We start from the raw sequence: 15822 nt of genomic DNA, 5'->3' as shown, positions 1-15822 counted from the left end.
CTAGAGGAACAGTTCACTAGTACTATTTTCCAGTGAACAGGCAGTTATAAAGCAATAGTCCAGCCATGTGGTCTCTTAGAACTGATTTAACGATGATGGGAAGAGGTGTTTTCCACGCAATTGGAAAGAAATCACAAAAACCACAGGCCTAAATGTAACCAGCATCCTTTCTGGTTTGTGAAGATGCCTGCTTCTACTTTGCTACCTCTGCTACTGTTTGAGTAATTCTGCCAACATACTACAAATGTGATTGAAGTCAGCACAAAGTTTTAGGAAAAACCTGAAACATTCCAAAATTTTATATGGTTTCTTACAATTTTTCCGGTTCCTGGTAATTGCGATCTGCACACCTACAACACTTCTACAAATATAAATGAACATCATATTTTTCTCTTCCTTTCCTACACTTAGAGGAATTCATGTTCACTGAGTATTGTTTCAAAATGTTAAAAGAATTGCAATGATGGGCTAGAAAGACAATTTGTACTCTTATAAGAGTGAAATGATTTCTCAATATTTAAACAGTGTTAACTAAAAAAATATCCACAAGACCTTTTTTTGGCAAGAAGTGCTACATAACGGTCCAGTGTGCCACTCCAGAAACAGACAATATGCTTATCAGTGAATTAAAAAAAAAATCTAATTGATTTTTAAAAAGCTGCCAAAATGAACAGTAGGTTTATATAGTTTACTAGAAAGTGTTTGCAGAAAGGGCAATCAAATTGGATTAATTTACATAGGCTGTACAAATAGCAGTGGCCAAGATTGTAGTCTACTAAAAAAAGCAATTTTGCCTCTTTTTTTTTTGTTTCAAATTATTCAAATAGGAAAACCTTAAATATTTTCAAAACGGATGATTCATTAAATTTCTGGTTAAGATTAACAGCCAAGCTTTTAAAAGTCAGAACATACACAGTATAGACTCAAATGAGATTGGTTTCACGTTTCACTGAGGAAAGCACGATTAGAGGGAATCTGACAATGAGATGAAATTGCAAAAAAATCACCAGCTTCAAAACTCTAATAATATAGTTCTAAGAACATTTACAGAAAATGTAACAAGTAGCAGTATGCACTTTAATTTCTCCAACTTTCTTTAATCCCTCTTTTGCCCTGGTTGCAGGAATAAAAGTCTTCATCTGCTATAGATGACTGCAAAGTTTCCTGTAAGGGAATTCAATAAAGCACATAAAGAAATAAGAGAAGCAGTTGATGCTAAAAGGAAAATAACATATGCTACTAGATAAAACCGTGCGGCTGAAACTCCTACAGTCAGTCTAGAGCTGCTACTGAAATAACACCTACAATCTCCCACATGAAACAGGTAAGGGAACAGAGTACACAATGAAAAAACCAAGGAGCAGGCAACACATAATTAGTACAAATTGTCTAGTCTTCTCATTGTAAAAGACAGCATGTAAAGAAAAAGGGCTTATACAGTGAGTTTCACCTCACTAACCAGTTCTCATCATTAATCCAGCATTACCTTGCTGAGAAGAAATATTTCTTTTATGTAAAGATGACATACTTCTGCTATGCTGGGACTGGTGGAAAGGATAGGTTTTGCTTCTATCAGGAGAGTAGCTCCTGCTACTGACACTAGAGCCAGATCTGCTGTGTGGAGAATCCCTTCGGCTCCCTGGTGATTCCCTGAAGAAAGGAGAGTCCCTCTTATGAGGGGATCGCTCTCTCACGTAATGAGAAGGATAGAAGCTTTTTCTTCTGAAACCATCTCTGATGTCCCTTTGAAGAAAACCGAAAAATAAAAGTTACTTGTTTAGCTCTTCCAATGCTCATAGAACAGCAATAGATAATACAACATTTTATGTCTGCTACACACAAATAGGTTAGCTGTCATCTATCTGCTGGACACAGCTGCAATCTTCAGCGCTGAGTACTAGGCAATGAATGAAAAACAAGTAGGAAAGTAGAAAAACATGTATATGCATGTAATTTTTTTCAGATTTCATTCAACTACTTCATCACTAAAAGCTAATTCCTTTCTATTTCTTGATATACAGCTATAATTTACGTAAGAGAAAGAGACATTCAAGAAATTGGGACTCCTGTATTTTATTTCTTCAGATTCACTCCACACGGAAATTAAGCCTTAATTTACAAGAGCTAAAAATGCATATGCAAATATTGCTCACAGTATTTCACTGTTTGTCAACTCTATTTTTCTCTTACCCTTATTTTCAAGGGACCATGTCCCTCGTTTGATTTCACACAGCTTGCTGTGGGAAATATCACTGAGGGATTTTAGTTTATAAACAGCAAGAACAAAAAGAAAACTGCAGAATATCTATCCTCATGCCTATGTATCCACCCAAGGTCAAACCTTGAATGAAAATATGAATATTTATACATACTAAAAAGTCTGTCTTTCACAATACATAATATTCATTTTGAACTTTTACTGTAAAATGCCACACACTCCCTATTCTATGAAACCAAACTGATTTGAAACCATAACCTAGTAAACATCAAAACTTTCTACTAAATTTATATATTGTTACTCCAGACCATATCCCAAACATCCCGGTTACCTGCAAATTATATTAATATACATATATACGTAAAGGTCACAAACACAGTATCAAGTTGAACTTTTCCTGAAGAATTTCAAAGCTAGCAAACACACAAGCACCTACTGAATCTAGACTTGTGACACTTGCCTGGGTCAGAAGACACATTGCTAAGAGAAGCAAGTACTTCTCAGCTCCTCCATAGTATTGCTAAGCAAAAATAAAGATTTGTAGCATTTACAGTAAGCCAGGATGTACCTTATTTCATTGTTTTTCTCTATTTCTCATCATAGTCCAATATTTTAAATAAGGGAAGGTCTCACAGTGACGAGCAAAGATCTGGTGGTCTTATTTTGCACAGTGTAGCTATAGCTAATTTTATGTTGATGAAGAAAAAAGAAGCCCTCTAGTGTACAATTCCTATAGCATGTTACAGGCCCATATTTGTGACAGCTAACAAAGGACTTCAGTGTGCCAAAGGTGTTTTGGACTACTGCAACCACACAGGTACCACCACAGTAATACAAATGCTATTACATCAATGTGTTTTATACAGCACTGAGTTACTTTTTTGCATGGAAAGCACATTTGCATGAGTGGTTTGCTTCAGAGCACAAACATCCCACAAGCAACATTCGGGTTATTCTGCAACAGAAAAATCACTGAGGTGGGAGGATATCCAGTAAAAATATAGACAATCCTTCAGCTTATTTCTCCCATTCCAGATGGAATATAGTATCAGGAAAATAGTAACAAAAAGAAAAATCTTTCTTTTTAAAAATTTTCATATGGAACTAAAGTATGAATCAATAGCTCTCAGTAACCCTGGTTTTCAGTAAAATGCCAGTGAAGCAAAGCCAGGTTTTACAATTAAATAATTATTTCACCATTATCAGACCACAGGCCTTTTATAGTTATCTTACAGAAAAAGATATTTTACAGGTCTGCATACCAAAACTGATACAAGACAATGTTACATGGATTTATATCTTAACAGGTGTGCTAAAACCCAATATTAATTTCCTTTCTAAACATCTTTTCTTCTTCTATTTGTTGCTACGCTTTCTTCTTCCCAAGTGAGCCAACAAAAGAAGCAATTAAGGAATCGCTAAACAGTACTCTATTAAATAGCCTCTATACAGTAGCCATTGTATAGATACTTACATCAAAGAATGAATCACCCTAGAATACACCGAAGGATAATCCTACTTAAAGGGCCTAACAACAACGTACCCACCTTCGGCCACTACTCTTTAGGATATGTGTAGATTAATGGGAGATTTTTCAGAAGGAAATAACTGAAATTATCAGAGACTGAGAAAACATGTTTAATGAAGAAACACTCAAACCCCTTTTTCCACTTAAATTTAGGAATAAAAAAGTATCTAAAAGGTGCCAGTCGAGTTCTCAAACATACGAGATGTAGCTGAAAAATAGAGAACTAACGCTTTATCTACATTACATGTATGAACATTTTATGTAGCAACAGACTTAAAGCAAAAGTTCAAACTTTTCTAAGAATACTAGAAAGTTTAGCTCAGCACTGAAGTATTTTGTCTAATTAATTGGGTTTTATTCATTAAAGAACATACAGATCAAATATTTATCAAGAATGATTTAGGTACAACACATTATTTCTTCAGTTTCCTTCTAAATCTCTCTCTTTAAATAATGTCATTTACTTTTAAAGCACAAGTTTTCTAGCAGACCAGAAGCACAAGTGTTCTAGCAGACCAGTACATCACTTTTATGCCCAAAACACGTTTTTATGACCAAGTTATTAAGCACTAGTATACAGAGAAGTTTATTATGGAAACCTTTACAAAGCCCCAGCTATTGCACACATATAATAAATGCTCTAGTATCCACATAAGAATTTTGTAAATTTACAAAATATCATTGAAACACACTTTTAAACAGGAAAACATTTTAAAGCCTCATTCTACAATAACATTATGCATAAAAAAGTAGAAACTCTTTCATTTCTTATATTGTCATTTCATCATTCCATGTAATTCTTAACTGGATCTTATCTTATGCTGAAAACTCAAGCCATTAACAGTATTAAATCTGTTTCAGACAACAACAGTACAGCATTTCTGACATTTTGCATTAATATAGCAAACAGAACAAAATAAGGATTGTTTTACTTTTTTTTTTTTTCTTCTTTCCTTCAATACTTAAGCTAACATACACCTGCAATTTGGTAATGAAGGCCTCAATTCAGCAAAGCAGTTAAGCACATGCTTCAGATTCCAACACATACTCAAAAGGTTTATTGAGCAGGGACAATATTTAATAGAGATGCAAAATTTTGTGCTTGGCCATAACTTTAAAACAGAACTAGTGCCCTTAATAACAAATATAGGATTAATCCCTTTTATATACAATTCCTCTTATCTTTATACTTTGTATTCATATCTCACACTTAGTCCTGAAAGCACAATTTAGTTTTTAGCAGTATTACAACAAAAAAAGCATTAGCATTTTTAACCTCCATGAAACTTGACCAAAGGGGATAATCTTGGATGAGCTCCTGCAATTTTATAAGTAAACAGCCATACCCCGATATACCATCCACCAAGGGCAGCTGAGAGAAGAGCACAAGCCTGAGAATTATTTCAGTTAAACATCAGTTCCAGATTCCCAGGGGAAAAAGCACAAATACAGAATAGGCAAAGGTAGGGCTTTCTGAATAGCAGAAGACCAAGGGAATACAACATGGGAGATTTTCAGTTGTCAAAGGATCAGAGACACTACCTTTCCTAAATTACCACTACCACACAGAGTACTTCTGGTCTCGTCCCTCCCTGCCCTTTTATGCCCTGAAAACCATTCAGCAGCAATGTTGAGGGAAAATGAGGGCTACAGGAAGCCTTCTAATTTACAAAAGGGAGAGGTACAACTTAAGCTATGTGAAACAAAGACTAACACAAACTGGTGTGTCAGTTTTGTACTTTAAGAGTACATAAAGGCAAAATTCAATCACTTGCTAGATGTGAAATGCCTGAGAATGGAGGTGTACTTGGGTACATGAAAGCGCATCATATACAAACAAAACTTTTGCCCATACTGCAAGTGGAATCTTACTTTGCTCTCATTGTATTCAAGCTACTGGGCAACTGTGTGCAGTATTTCATTCCTACAGTTCTCTCTTGACTTCTACATGCCAAGACATCCATCTTTTCAACTAAAACATTAATCTACGATGTGGTCCAGCCATAGAGGACGTAACTCACGCTTTTGATGCTGCACCAAAGAGACTGGCAACCAACAGCATATTGCTGTGGAGGCAAAACTGTAGGTCCTTTCAGTAACCCACAGGTAAGCACAGCCTATCACCTAGATAAAAAGTCAACAGAGAAGTTTATGTGACCCCTTCCATCTGAGAAAGATTATTGCTCTTGTCAAAGGGGGTAGACATTCAATTTATTGGCCTGGGCTTATTACTAACCTTGCCTAAAAGTATCTCACACCATTTTATAAACAAATTCAGGAAATTATACATATCTCCTAAGACTCCGGACTTCAGTGTAAAGAAATAAACAAGATTTGAACTACGCTTCTTAACTCAATACACTGTCTCATAATACATAGGCAAAGTGAAGGGGGAGGAAAAGTGAAACAAAAAAAATCCTTTTGTGTTGTCAGGACAGTGCAGAGACTAACAGAGCTACCAACGTGACTGAGATGATGTAGAAAACATTTAATAAAATATACTACACCCCTGACCTCTAAGTTTCTCAAAAGATTTGCTGTCTTAAACATTCCAAAAGCAAACACGAAGAGTCAAGAACACCTCTACTCTTAACATCTTCAAACTTGTGGAAGATTCCAGCCACCATCCTCTCTCCCCAAACTCATTCCCTCTCTTTCCAAAGCATGCAGTACACGTTTGTGCAACAAACCAACTGTTTACTTTAACTCCACTTTAGAGACTTATTTTAATCTTATTATTGTCCAAAGATCTTTATGCTCATTTACCATAAGCTAAAACAATGCAGTGAATTACAGCATAGTAGACAGAAGTAATTGCATCTGGTTCCATCGGCTTTCATCTGAACATTTGAAATGACAACAGATTTCTTAGGACAACTTATTTTCAATGTTTTATGGCTAAGCAAGTAATTGCAGTACTTGCAAGTGATAATTGCATTTGCTTTAAATGAAATTAATGTAATTAGGACCAGTCAATGTAATCCTATTAATGACTTTTTGCAGGAAGGCTAAAAAGGCAAGGGCATTGCAAAACAGTGGCAATCTCATGTACAGGAGGATAACTACACGTACAAAAAAAAAATTAAAAATATATAAATGCTTCACAAATTTTGTGCTGCATGTGGTACTATTGAAGTTACCATACGTAAACACCAAACCCCCACACTGATGCCACTTGTCTCCACCTCACTCAATATAAAAGCTACCAAACTCACCTACCCCCAACCTTGGGGACATCTTAACAGATCAGGGAATAAAACTTAGACAACTTGAGTATTACAGCAACATTAGAGAGAAATGCCTCTGTGTCCTATAATTGAATAGTAAAACGATGTACCCAGCTAAAACTGGAGATCAGATCATACTCCTCTTTATCCTTAGTAAAAAGTACCCTCTTTTCTACTGTCATCAATAATGTACTTCACTAAACTTGCTGGAAGATAAGCATACACAATAAAAGTATATTTAAACACAAACTCTCTTTCTGTATGGTCAAGCATACAGATAAGGACAGAGGAAAAAGAAAGAGTTACGAGTCCAGAAAAACACAGATTTAAGTTCCAAAGAATTAAGAGCAAACAGCTTTATACAACTGTATGCAGAATAAAGACAAAATATGTTTTATAGACAAACCATGAGCAAATTAGACAAAATAATTGCATTCAAATGCATGTGATCTTGGCCTCTTTTCTTTTTGAAAACAAGGGCTAAGTAAGTCCCTGCAATTTCTCTGCAATAGAAAATAAATCATAGGACTGAAGTTCCAAAGTGTGTATTGGCATGAAGTGATGACCAAGTTACAATTTCTTTTAACAGCTACAACAATTACAACAACACAGAATTTCACCGATCAAGTATTTACTGACAGACACTATCGTTGGGCTGGATCTCATACTCTCAACTTCTTGCGCAGTTACCCCAGAACAGTCAAGCAGTTCAGGTAACTAGTTCAACGAAAAAACTTCTCAATATAGTACCAACTGAATCAAATCCTAAATAGACTTAATTCAAAATGGAAGCCATTCAAATCTTGTATCTCAACAGACAAGCTTAAAATTGGAAGGAAGACAGGAGGCATGATACAGGATCTTCACATATTTCTTTCTTTCTTTTCTCCTGATACCATAACAGATCAGTGAAACTGGTCATCATTACTGCTTCTAGAGAAAGTTCTAATGGGACAGACCTTCCTAAGTAGGTGGTTGCACATTTGCTGTCATCCTGCCTCAGGCACCGAGACCAGCACATGAGAAAATTACTTCAGAAAGTTTCCCTGTGCTACCAAAGGACACGGGATTGATGGTATAGGACATGGAAAACATTCCCAAGTACTACCCCAAAGCAAGCATAAAGGTATTGAGAACAAGCACGTGTGGTCAATAACATACTATGAAACACAAGTAAACAGTTCTATGAAATATTTAAAATAAATTTTTATTTTTAAAGATCTTAATCAGTATGGAAAAAGGCATGAGACTGCAGAGGAAAACACATGCTGTTTAGAGTCACACAACTTATTCTGCCAAAATTCAAAACAAAATAATGTTTTTGTTTCTGAATGAAAGGGGGGTGTGTGTATGTCTAGTGGGGTTCTTTGTTTTGTTGGTTTTGTGGGGGGCTGTTTGGGGGTTTCCTTTGGGTTTGTTTTGGTTTTTACTTCACACTCAGTGCTTGTCGAGCAATTCAATGCAGGCAAGCAGTTGTCTATTACACACACTAAGGACCTGAAAGGAAGAAGGATATATTTTTGCACTACATTTTTCCAGGCGTAATGAATTTTACGTCAGCAAACTACTAATCTTTTTCGCAAAGAATACGTTTAAAGTTTTTAAATAGAACTCAGGAACCATGAAATATCTGCTAAAGAAGCTCTTAAGGCTTTTCGTCAGAGAAAGCAACAAGTAGCGTACTGCAGTAATACATAATGATTTGATCAGCCCTTGTGATTGACTTTCTAACCCTATCAATAAAAAGCTGCAAAAGGAAAAAGCAAGTTGTGGAAGAAGTTTATAAGCAGTAATACCTTATGTCAGTAATACTGTCACACAATACCCGTATTATATTTAGTTACCTCCCCCTTTCCAAATCCCTTAATGAGATCTATAAATCAGAAAAACACTCCTTTTTTCTCTGTATCAGAAAAATGTTCCACAAATTGCTATGCTTTTATTCTTAAAGTGAGACCTGAAACAATTAGGTCAAATAAGTTTCATTCATTTATGCACCAGTTTTGTAATAGTGGTACAGACTTTTGCATAACAAATTTAAATAAAAGTTAGCAAACCACCTCTGCTTTTGGATTTCTCAAGATAAAAGACATTATATGTATATGAAGAAAAAATTTATTGTACCACAACCAGGTTTTTTCTTTGTTTGCTCTCATTTGTTCCTGTCATGTATGTAGTTTGTTCAGAATCACAAAGCCCCAAGTTAAGACAGACATTTTCTCTTATACATTATTCAGCTACATAGCTTTACCTTTTTGTTCCCAGTTTGCTTTTTTCTTTCACTTTGCTTACAGTTTACAATCACTATAATGTACACTAATATCTCTTGCCTTTTTTTTTTTTTTTTAGGTCGTTTCCTATCTATTACAAATATGAACTTATTTAACACAAAAACAAGCCATGCTACTTGGGTAAATTCATTATTAAAAATCCTTCAGTAACTACTGTATGTCTTCAGTTATTTCAGTGATTTAATAACAGTTAACTTCAGAACATAGCTCCACAAGTCATACTGATTCAAACTGATGTTGCTACAAGCGCAATCTTCCCGGCCTTCCTTGAATCCATTTTACTACTCCATGCCTAACCTGGCATTGATACTTTCTCACAGGCAACCAAACTGGTAGATAATTATTTAATTGACTGTGGTGAGTTAGCACGCAGGACCAGCTCACTGAAGAGTACAACCACCTGAAACAGTACCAGGGAGAGGGAACGACTGGCACAGCACCAGCTTAGATAGGTTTAAACTGCTGTGGAAATAGATTTTTACTGTTGGAAGATCAGTCTCCTTACTGCATTCATTACTGTTATTTATTTATGATAAATAAAATAGGTCCCTTGGCAGAATTTTATAGTACTTAAAAGTTAGCATCAGTAAGACTCAAAAATAACAACACATACATATCTAAGTAACACTGAAAACAATATTCTGGCTGTAATGATATATAAATGTAGATGCAAAGATAATTTTTTAAAACAGCATACTGTTAAATAGAAAGGAGTATTAGTAACGGATAAAATTAACAGTAGCTGAAGTGAGTTTTTGAAGACAATTCATTGCTTGTCACTGCAATCTCCTGTTAACGTAATCCTTTACATTAAATAATCCTTGTACACAATTCTTCCAAAAAATGCATCTAGTAAGATAAAAACTGTAGAACATGTACATTGTTTACTACTTCATCAAACCTAAATTGGTTTGCTGCTCTACTCTAGTGAGACCCCACCTGGAGTACTGCATTAGCCCTGAAGCCCTCAGCACAACAAAGACACAGACCTGTTGGAGCAGGTACAGAGGAGAGCCACAAAAATGATCACAGGGATGGAACACCTCTCCCATGAGGAAACACTGGGTGAGCTGGAGTTGTTCAGCCTGGAGAAGAGAAGGCTCCAGGGAGACCTTATTGCAACCCTTTCAGTACTTAAAAGGCGCTTATAAATAAGCCGGTAACAGACTTTTTAGTAGGGCATGTAGTGATAGGACAAGGGGTAATGGTTTTAAACTAAAAGAGGGTAGATTCAGACTAGATATAAGGAAGATTTTTTTATATTTTTTTTTTTACTATGAGTGTGGTGAAACACTGGAACAGGTTGCCCAGGGAGGCTGTAGATGCTCCATCCCTGTAAGCATTCAAGGTCAAGTTGGATGGAGCTCTGAGCAACCTGATCTAGTTGAAGGTGCCCTTGCTCATTGCAGGGGGGTTAGACTAGATGACCTTTAAAGGCCCCTTCCAACCAAAACCATTCTGTAAGTCAACTCATTAAAATAACTTTCCCATTCTACTTCCAAATTGTATAAACACATTCTCAAAAATAACTTCCAAAAATAATTAGGCATAGTAGACTAGGTAAGGTAGGACTTCATTTAACGCGCAACTGTTCAAAGTCAGATTTCAGAAGAGAAGGACATTCCCACAGCTGGCTGACACAAGTGTATGTCATGGTGTCAACACCGAGTTCCACTTTGACAAAAACATATCTTATCAACTCACAAACTAATACTACAAAGCTTCGTATACAAGGGAAAGAACCTAGTATGGTTATACATGCATATATCCTGAAAAAATGTCAAGCCTAGCATTGAGAATAATTTGTTACCATGCAAAAACAGCATGACTTTTTAAAAATAATACCAATGGCATGAGATTATGTAATTGCTTTATTGATGAACTTTTCCTAAGGTGTCGACCATAATACACTCAAATGCAGCAGTAGGTGGAAATTGCGTATCAAAAACCTTCTCTTTGCAGTAAAATGCTTAACAAAAGGATGTCTATGCTACCTGTAACACCAAACTTTTTCCTCTCCTTTACTGTATCCTAGTATTCCCACCCTCTCTCAATGGGAACTAAATTCCCTGTAATGTTTAGTATATTCAAAACATAACAAGTGCTTGGAACCAAACAGATGAAAAATCTGTCTTCCTAAGGGAAATTACGTACAAGTCCTCTGACAATACTCCCCATCCTGAGAAAGCCATGACTACATTCATTAAGCCAATTCATTGGCTGGCCTTTGACATGACTGACTTAGATGCCATCTTAACAGTAGCTGTCTGGACTTGAAGGGAGACTCCCTTCTTTTTCTCTCCCCACTGTCTCTCAGTACCAAGCTGTTTTTCAACATATTTGTCAGGAAACCTTTCCAGAATAATCATATGCTACCCATGGGAGTTTGCCTCATTATTTCCCAATACAGCATTAACTTGCTAGTTTGATACCATCTACCACCTGATTATAATGCTAGCTATAAAACTGGATCAGATGAGCTTGCTTTTTCAAGTCTTCTTTCAAGTAAAGTGTTAGCCAAGATCTTACAGTGTAAAGGTATATAATCTTTAGGCATGTTGCCCTATCATACATTGGAAACAGAGGATCTCCTTACAGTTTATTAGCATTATGTAAATATCATTGATCAGAAAGTAATCATTTTCCCAAAATGTGACTTAGTTTTAAGCAACAAATCTGTTATGACAAAATTTAACTGAGTTTGCACACATTACCAAATTTTCCCTTACACATTTATCATAACATACTAACAGCTGTAGTAAACAGTTCTCATGCAATAATCACTGTTAAAAAATATAATGATGACACCAATTTCATATGACAATTTACATTCTTAGAAAAACTGCAGCAGGAAACAGTTGTACTCACAAAAAGTCATAGATCTTTAAAACATAACATAGCTCTGGATCAAAAGCAAGTTGAATAAATGCATGACAGCAGTTGAGAATTGCCATGAGAAATTCTAGGCTTTTTGTTACCAAATTCAATGTATTTACTGTAATTTTTATCAAATAAATGTTTACAACTCAATTTACTACCTAGCTGTTCCTTATTCAACAACAATTGAGACTAGGTTTTTAAGAATAGCAAAGTGTTCTTTGAGAAGATACTACCTGTCTTTAGTCCAAACAATATTTTGTCAATCCTTTAGTCACAACATACAGACCATATTTAAATGTAACTGAAACATTTCAAAGGACCTAAGAATAATAAATACCATACACACATAATCAGACTGAAATTACCTATTTCTGATTATGCTTTTCAAAAACAAGCTTATCCAGTTTTCTCTTATGGCTTTCAGCAGGATTTAAACCCAAGATTTAGAACCATTCTACTTTTCATATAAAGGGTAAGCTCTACTGCATGATGCTGTATATTTACAAGCTTAGCAGGAAAAAGAAAAAAAATCAGGTAGTGGGTAGTTCTACTAATGTGACAATTCCCATATGAAAAACTTTGAAATGTTTTGACTAGAAAAACAAAGCTTCCATGACATTATTTTGAAATGAAACAGAACAGCCAGAACCCTCTGTAACCAGCAACAAAGGAGTCTCCCACCAGCTAGAAGGACAAAAGAAAAAAAATAATAAATCACAGCACAGACTCATGCAGGAGGTTCCAGGGTCTCAGTTGAATGGCAGGAATACTGGCACTAAACTCAGAAGCTCTTCAGAAGAAATGATCAAAAGAAAAAGAATTTACATTATTAATACAGCATATACAATTACTTTAAACTCCTTCTCCTCAACTTGAGATGGAAACTGCATAAACAATTAAACCAGAGTTTTGCAAGACCCTGTAAAAGGAACAAAATTATTAGTAAGCAATTTTCTAGAGAAAACATTTTTTTTAGAATTGGAATGAGAAATTCCACAAAGAAATGTAAGAAAACGGGCCTTCAATAAAGATCACAGTCAATCATTAGGCGAATTATTCAAAACAGCAATCACTGAACAACTACAACTAGCTGCCAGTGAAAGCAACAGTCACCTTACAGAATAACCCCATAATTAGCTGAAATGTGCAAAGAATCCAGTTGAAAATAAGATGAATTTTTACTTCCTCCTCCTATTCTTACATTATAGAGTGAGGCAAAAATATTCTACAGTTGAAACCCTATCCACCAGTCTCTCCTTTTCTCCCCATTCTCTCAAGTGACAAACATTTCAGAAGTGGAGTGACAGCAGTCTAGCTTTGAAGAAGTTCCTAGTATATTTCTAGATACAAACCAAGTCCCACCAGCATAAATAACAGCAGAAACTTATTTTGACGCAGTATTCTTAGCAGGAAAACAGCCAGTGCCCACATATGTAGTTTTAAGTCTCTGGATTGTAAGTTAAATAGAGGAAAGAGAACCATCACAGCAACAAAACCAGATTTGTCTGAATTGAAACTTTTTTACTTTCAATTGCAATGACCTGCAATAGTGGATGGCTATATTCTTAATTATACACCACCTTCAGTACAGGGCAGTCTTAAAATGCTAAGTGGTAGCTGCATGAGAAAATTTGCATTCTTAAAACCCATTCAAAATAAAAAAAACATGGTCCAAAGGAACCCAAAGCATTAGTAATAGAATTAGACATATATAATGTCAGCCAAGTAACAAAAAAATCAAATTATAAAACAGAAATCTGACTGCAAACAAACCAGTTGTCCCAAGCACAAAAGAGCTAAAGAGGTGGTGGATCAAAAAGTAGCCGTCAAAGAAAATGTAGCAACTACTGAATCGGTAAGACTGCAGCATGAGACATGAAGTATAACAGGAAGTCACTAAATATTTAATGTAAACAAAAATCTACTCTTACCTGTTATCTATTCTGTTGTTCCAGAAAGTTCTAACGTCCCTCTCCACCCCCCAAAAATATCATAAGCCAAGGTAAACTAATTTAGCTAGCAGCCTAATACAATGGGTCTTCTGAACTAAAGATTTCAACAGACAAGTCCTTGCCTGGATTCGTAGACAGGTATAACGAATCTACCACAATGACCTACTATAAGGAAACTGTAATTTCGTATATGAATAAACAAGTTACTCTAGTAGTTTGTGTGAATACCTGAGAGGTTCAATACTCTGGCAGAGATTTTATTTATTAAAAGAAAAAGGCATGTGTTAATGAATATGATTAGAAATCTGCTTATCAATCTCTGTCAAAAGCAAGAACATTTTCTTTGGGTAACTGCCATATTTATTTCCCTCCACATAGGTTTTTAAATGAAGAATGAGGTTCTTGTATGGTGTCCCTTAAGACCTGTCAAATATTGCAACAGAACAGCACACTTATGTACATTTTTAGCACCATCTCATAAATCCCTTTGGTTGTTTCTATTCTATAAGCAAGACAAAGATCGGTTTACATTACAAGAAAGTTTAAATCCAAGCCCTAAAGACCTCCCTCAATATAATACACTGTTTTAAATTAGTATAAAATATTTAACCAGGTTCAGTTTTTCACTCATTAAAGAAACATACAGGGAGGGGAAAAAACTAACATATAAGCTACCCCTTGTAATTCAAAGGTGATCGCACAGTGATAATGTAAAGATAACTACCTTGGCCTATGGCACATCTGAACCCTGAATATTAAATCCTACTTTATTGAGAGACAAGTCAGTGACCCTTAACTTCTATCTGAAGACTCGCCCATCAACGGTTTTGGTTTAAAATAACCATTCTTGCCAAAGAACAATTTTCTTCTTAGTGTACAATGTTCAGACCACTCCTCTAGAACATCTTGTCATCACATACTGCACCTGCAAAGAGTTAATCACTAAAAGAAGGGTAGTTCAAGCAGAGATCAGAAAGCCAGGATTGCTCAGCTTCTATCCCACACCTTCCTGCCAATTTTCTTCATGGCCTTTGGTAAACACAATCTCACTGTGAAGGTTTATGCATCTACAAAAACTGGGGTATATTATGTTTTACCACCCTAAAGATGTAACTGCACGTTTATCACTCAGAAAGCCACATAAAATCTTCAAAGGAAAGGCAACATGCCATTGATTTAAAAGATTTCAAAAACAAAATATAGAACTGACTGGTGAATCTTAGCTGTTCACAGATCATTGTTTAAAATTGTTTCAATATTTTGTCAGTTTTCTTTCTAGCATCAAAATTATTTTATTATTTCTATTATTACAAAGTATTCCCTGTGTACTCCACAGACAAGCAGATCTTTTTTATATATATAAATGCATTAGTATTAAAGACTGTACTACAACTACTTCCTAATTTCATACAGGACATGGGGGGGGACGGGGGACAGGACAGACAAACAACCAACAACCAAAAAACAAAACCACACAAGTAATAGCAGCAATTTTCCTTCATTAACAAAGGAAGACTTATTCAGATCAACAGCTTGAGAGGAGATATTAAAAATGTCCTATGTGAGCCACTTCTCAGGAGTGTATTATATGAACCAACATTACTACTGATGCACAGTACTTTGTCTCAAATATAGCAATCCTCATTTTACAAAAATCTGGACCTCGGATAATTTTAAGGATCAAATTTAATGCATGTATAGCTGGGATTTACAAGTGCGTCATTTT

General features: G+C 35.5%; 1 protein-coding gene across 4 annotated transcripts in view; it reads right to left on the bottom strand.

Annotated features, from left to right (window-relative positions):
• The window catches only part of PPHLN1 (periphilin 1), a 72170-nt gene that overhangs the window by 40659 nt on the left and 15689 nt on the right, over positions 1 to 15822 (bottom strand). For 2 of the 4 annotated variants that reach the window (XM_040595233.1, XM_040595230.1), the window contains exon 6: positions 1487 to 1743. In XM_040595233.1, the coding sequence (XP_040451167.1) occupies positions 1487 to 1743 (257 nt within the window). The remainder of the gene's footprint in view (positions 1 to 1486; positions 1744 to 15822) is intronic. The other 2 variants (XM_040595231.1, XM_040595232.1) reach the window with 1 other exon arrangement.

This window comes from Falco naumanni, chromosome 5, assembly GCF_017639655.2.
Source record: "Falco naumanni isolate bFalNau1 chromosome 5, bFalNau1.pat, whole genome shotgun sequence".
Classification (NCBI taxonomy): Eukaryota; Metazoa; Chordata; class Aves; order Falconiformes; family Falconidae; genus Falco; species Falco naumanni.
Note: the sequence above shows the minus strand (reverse complement) of the source record. Positions and strands in the feature narration are given on the sequence as shown.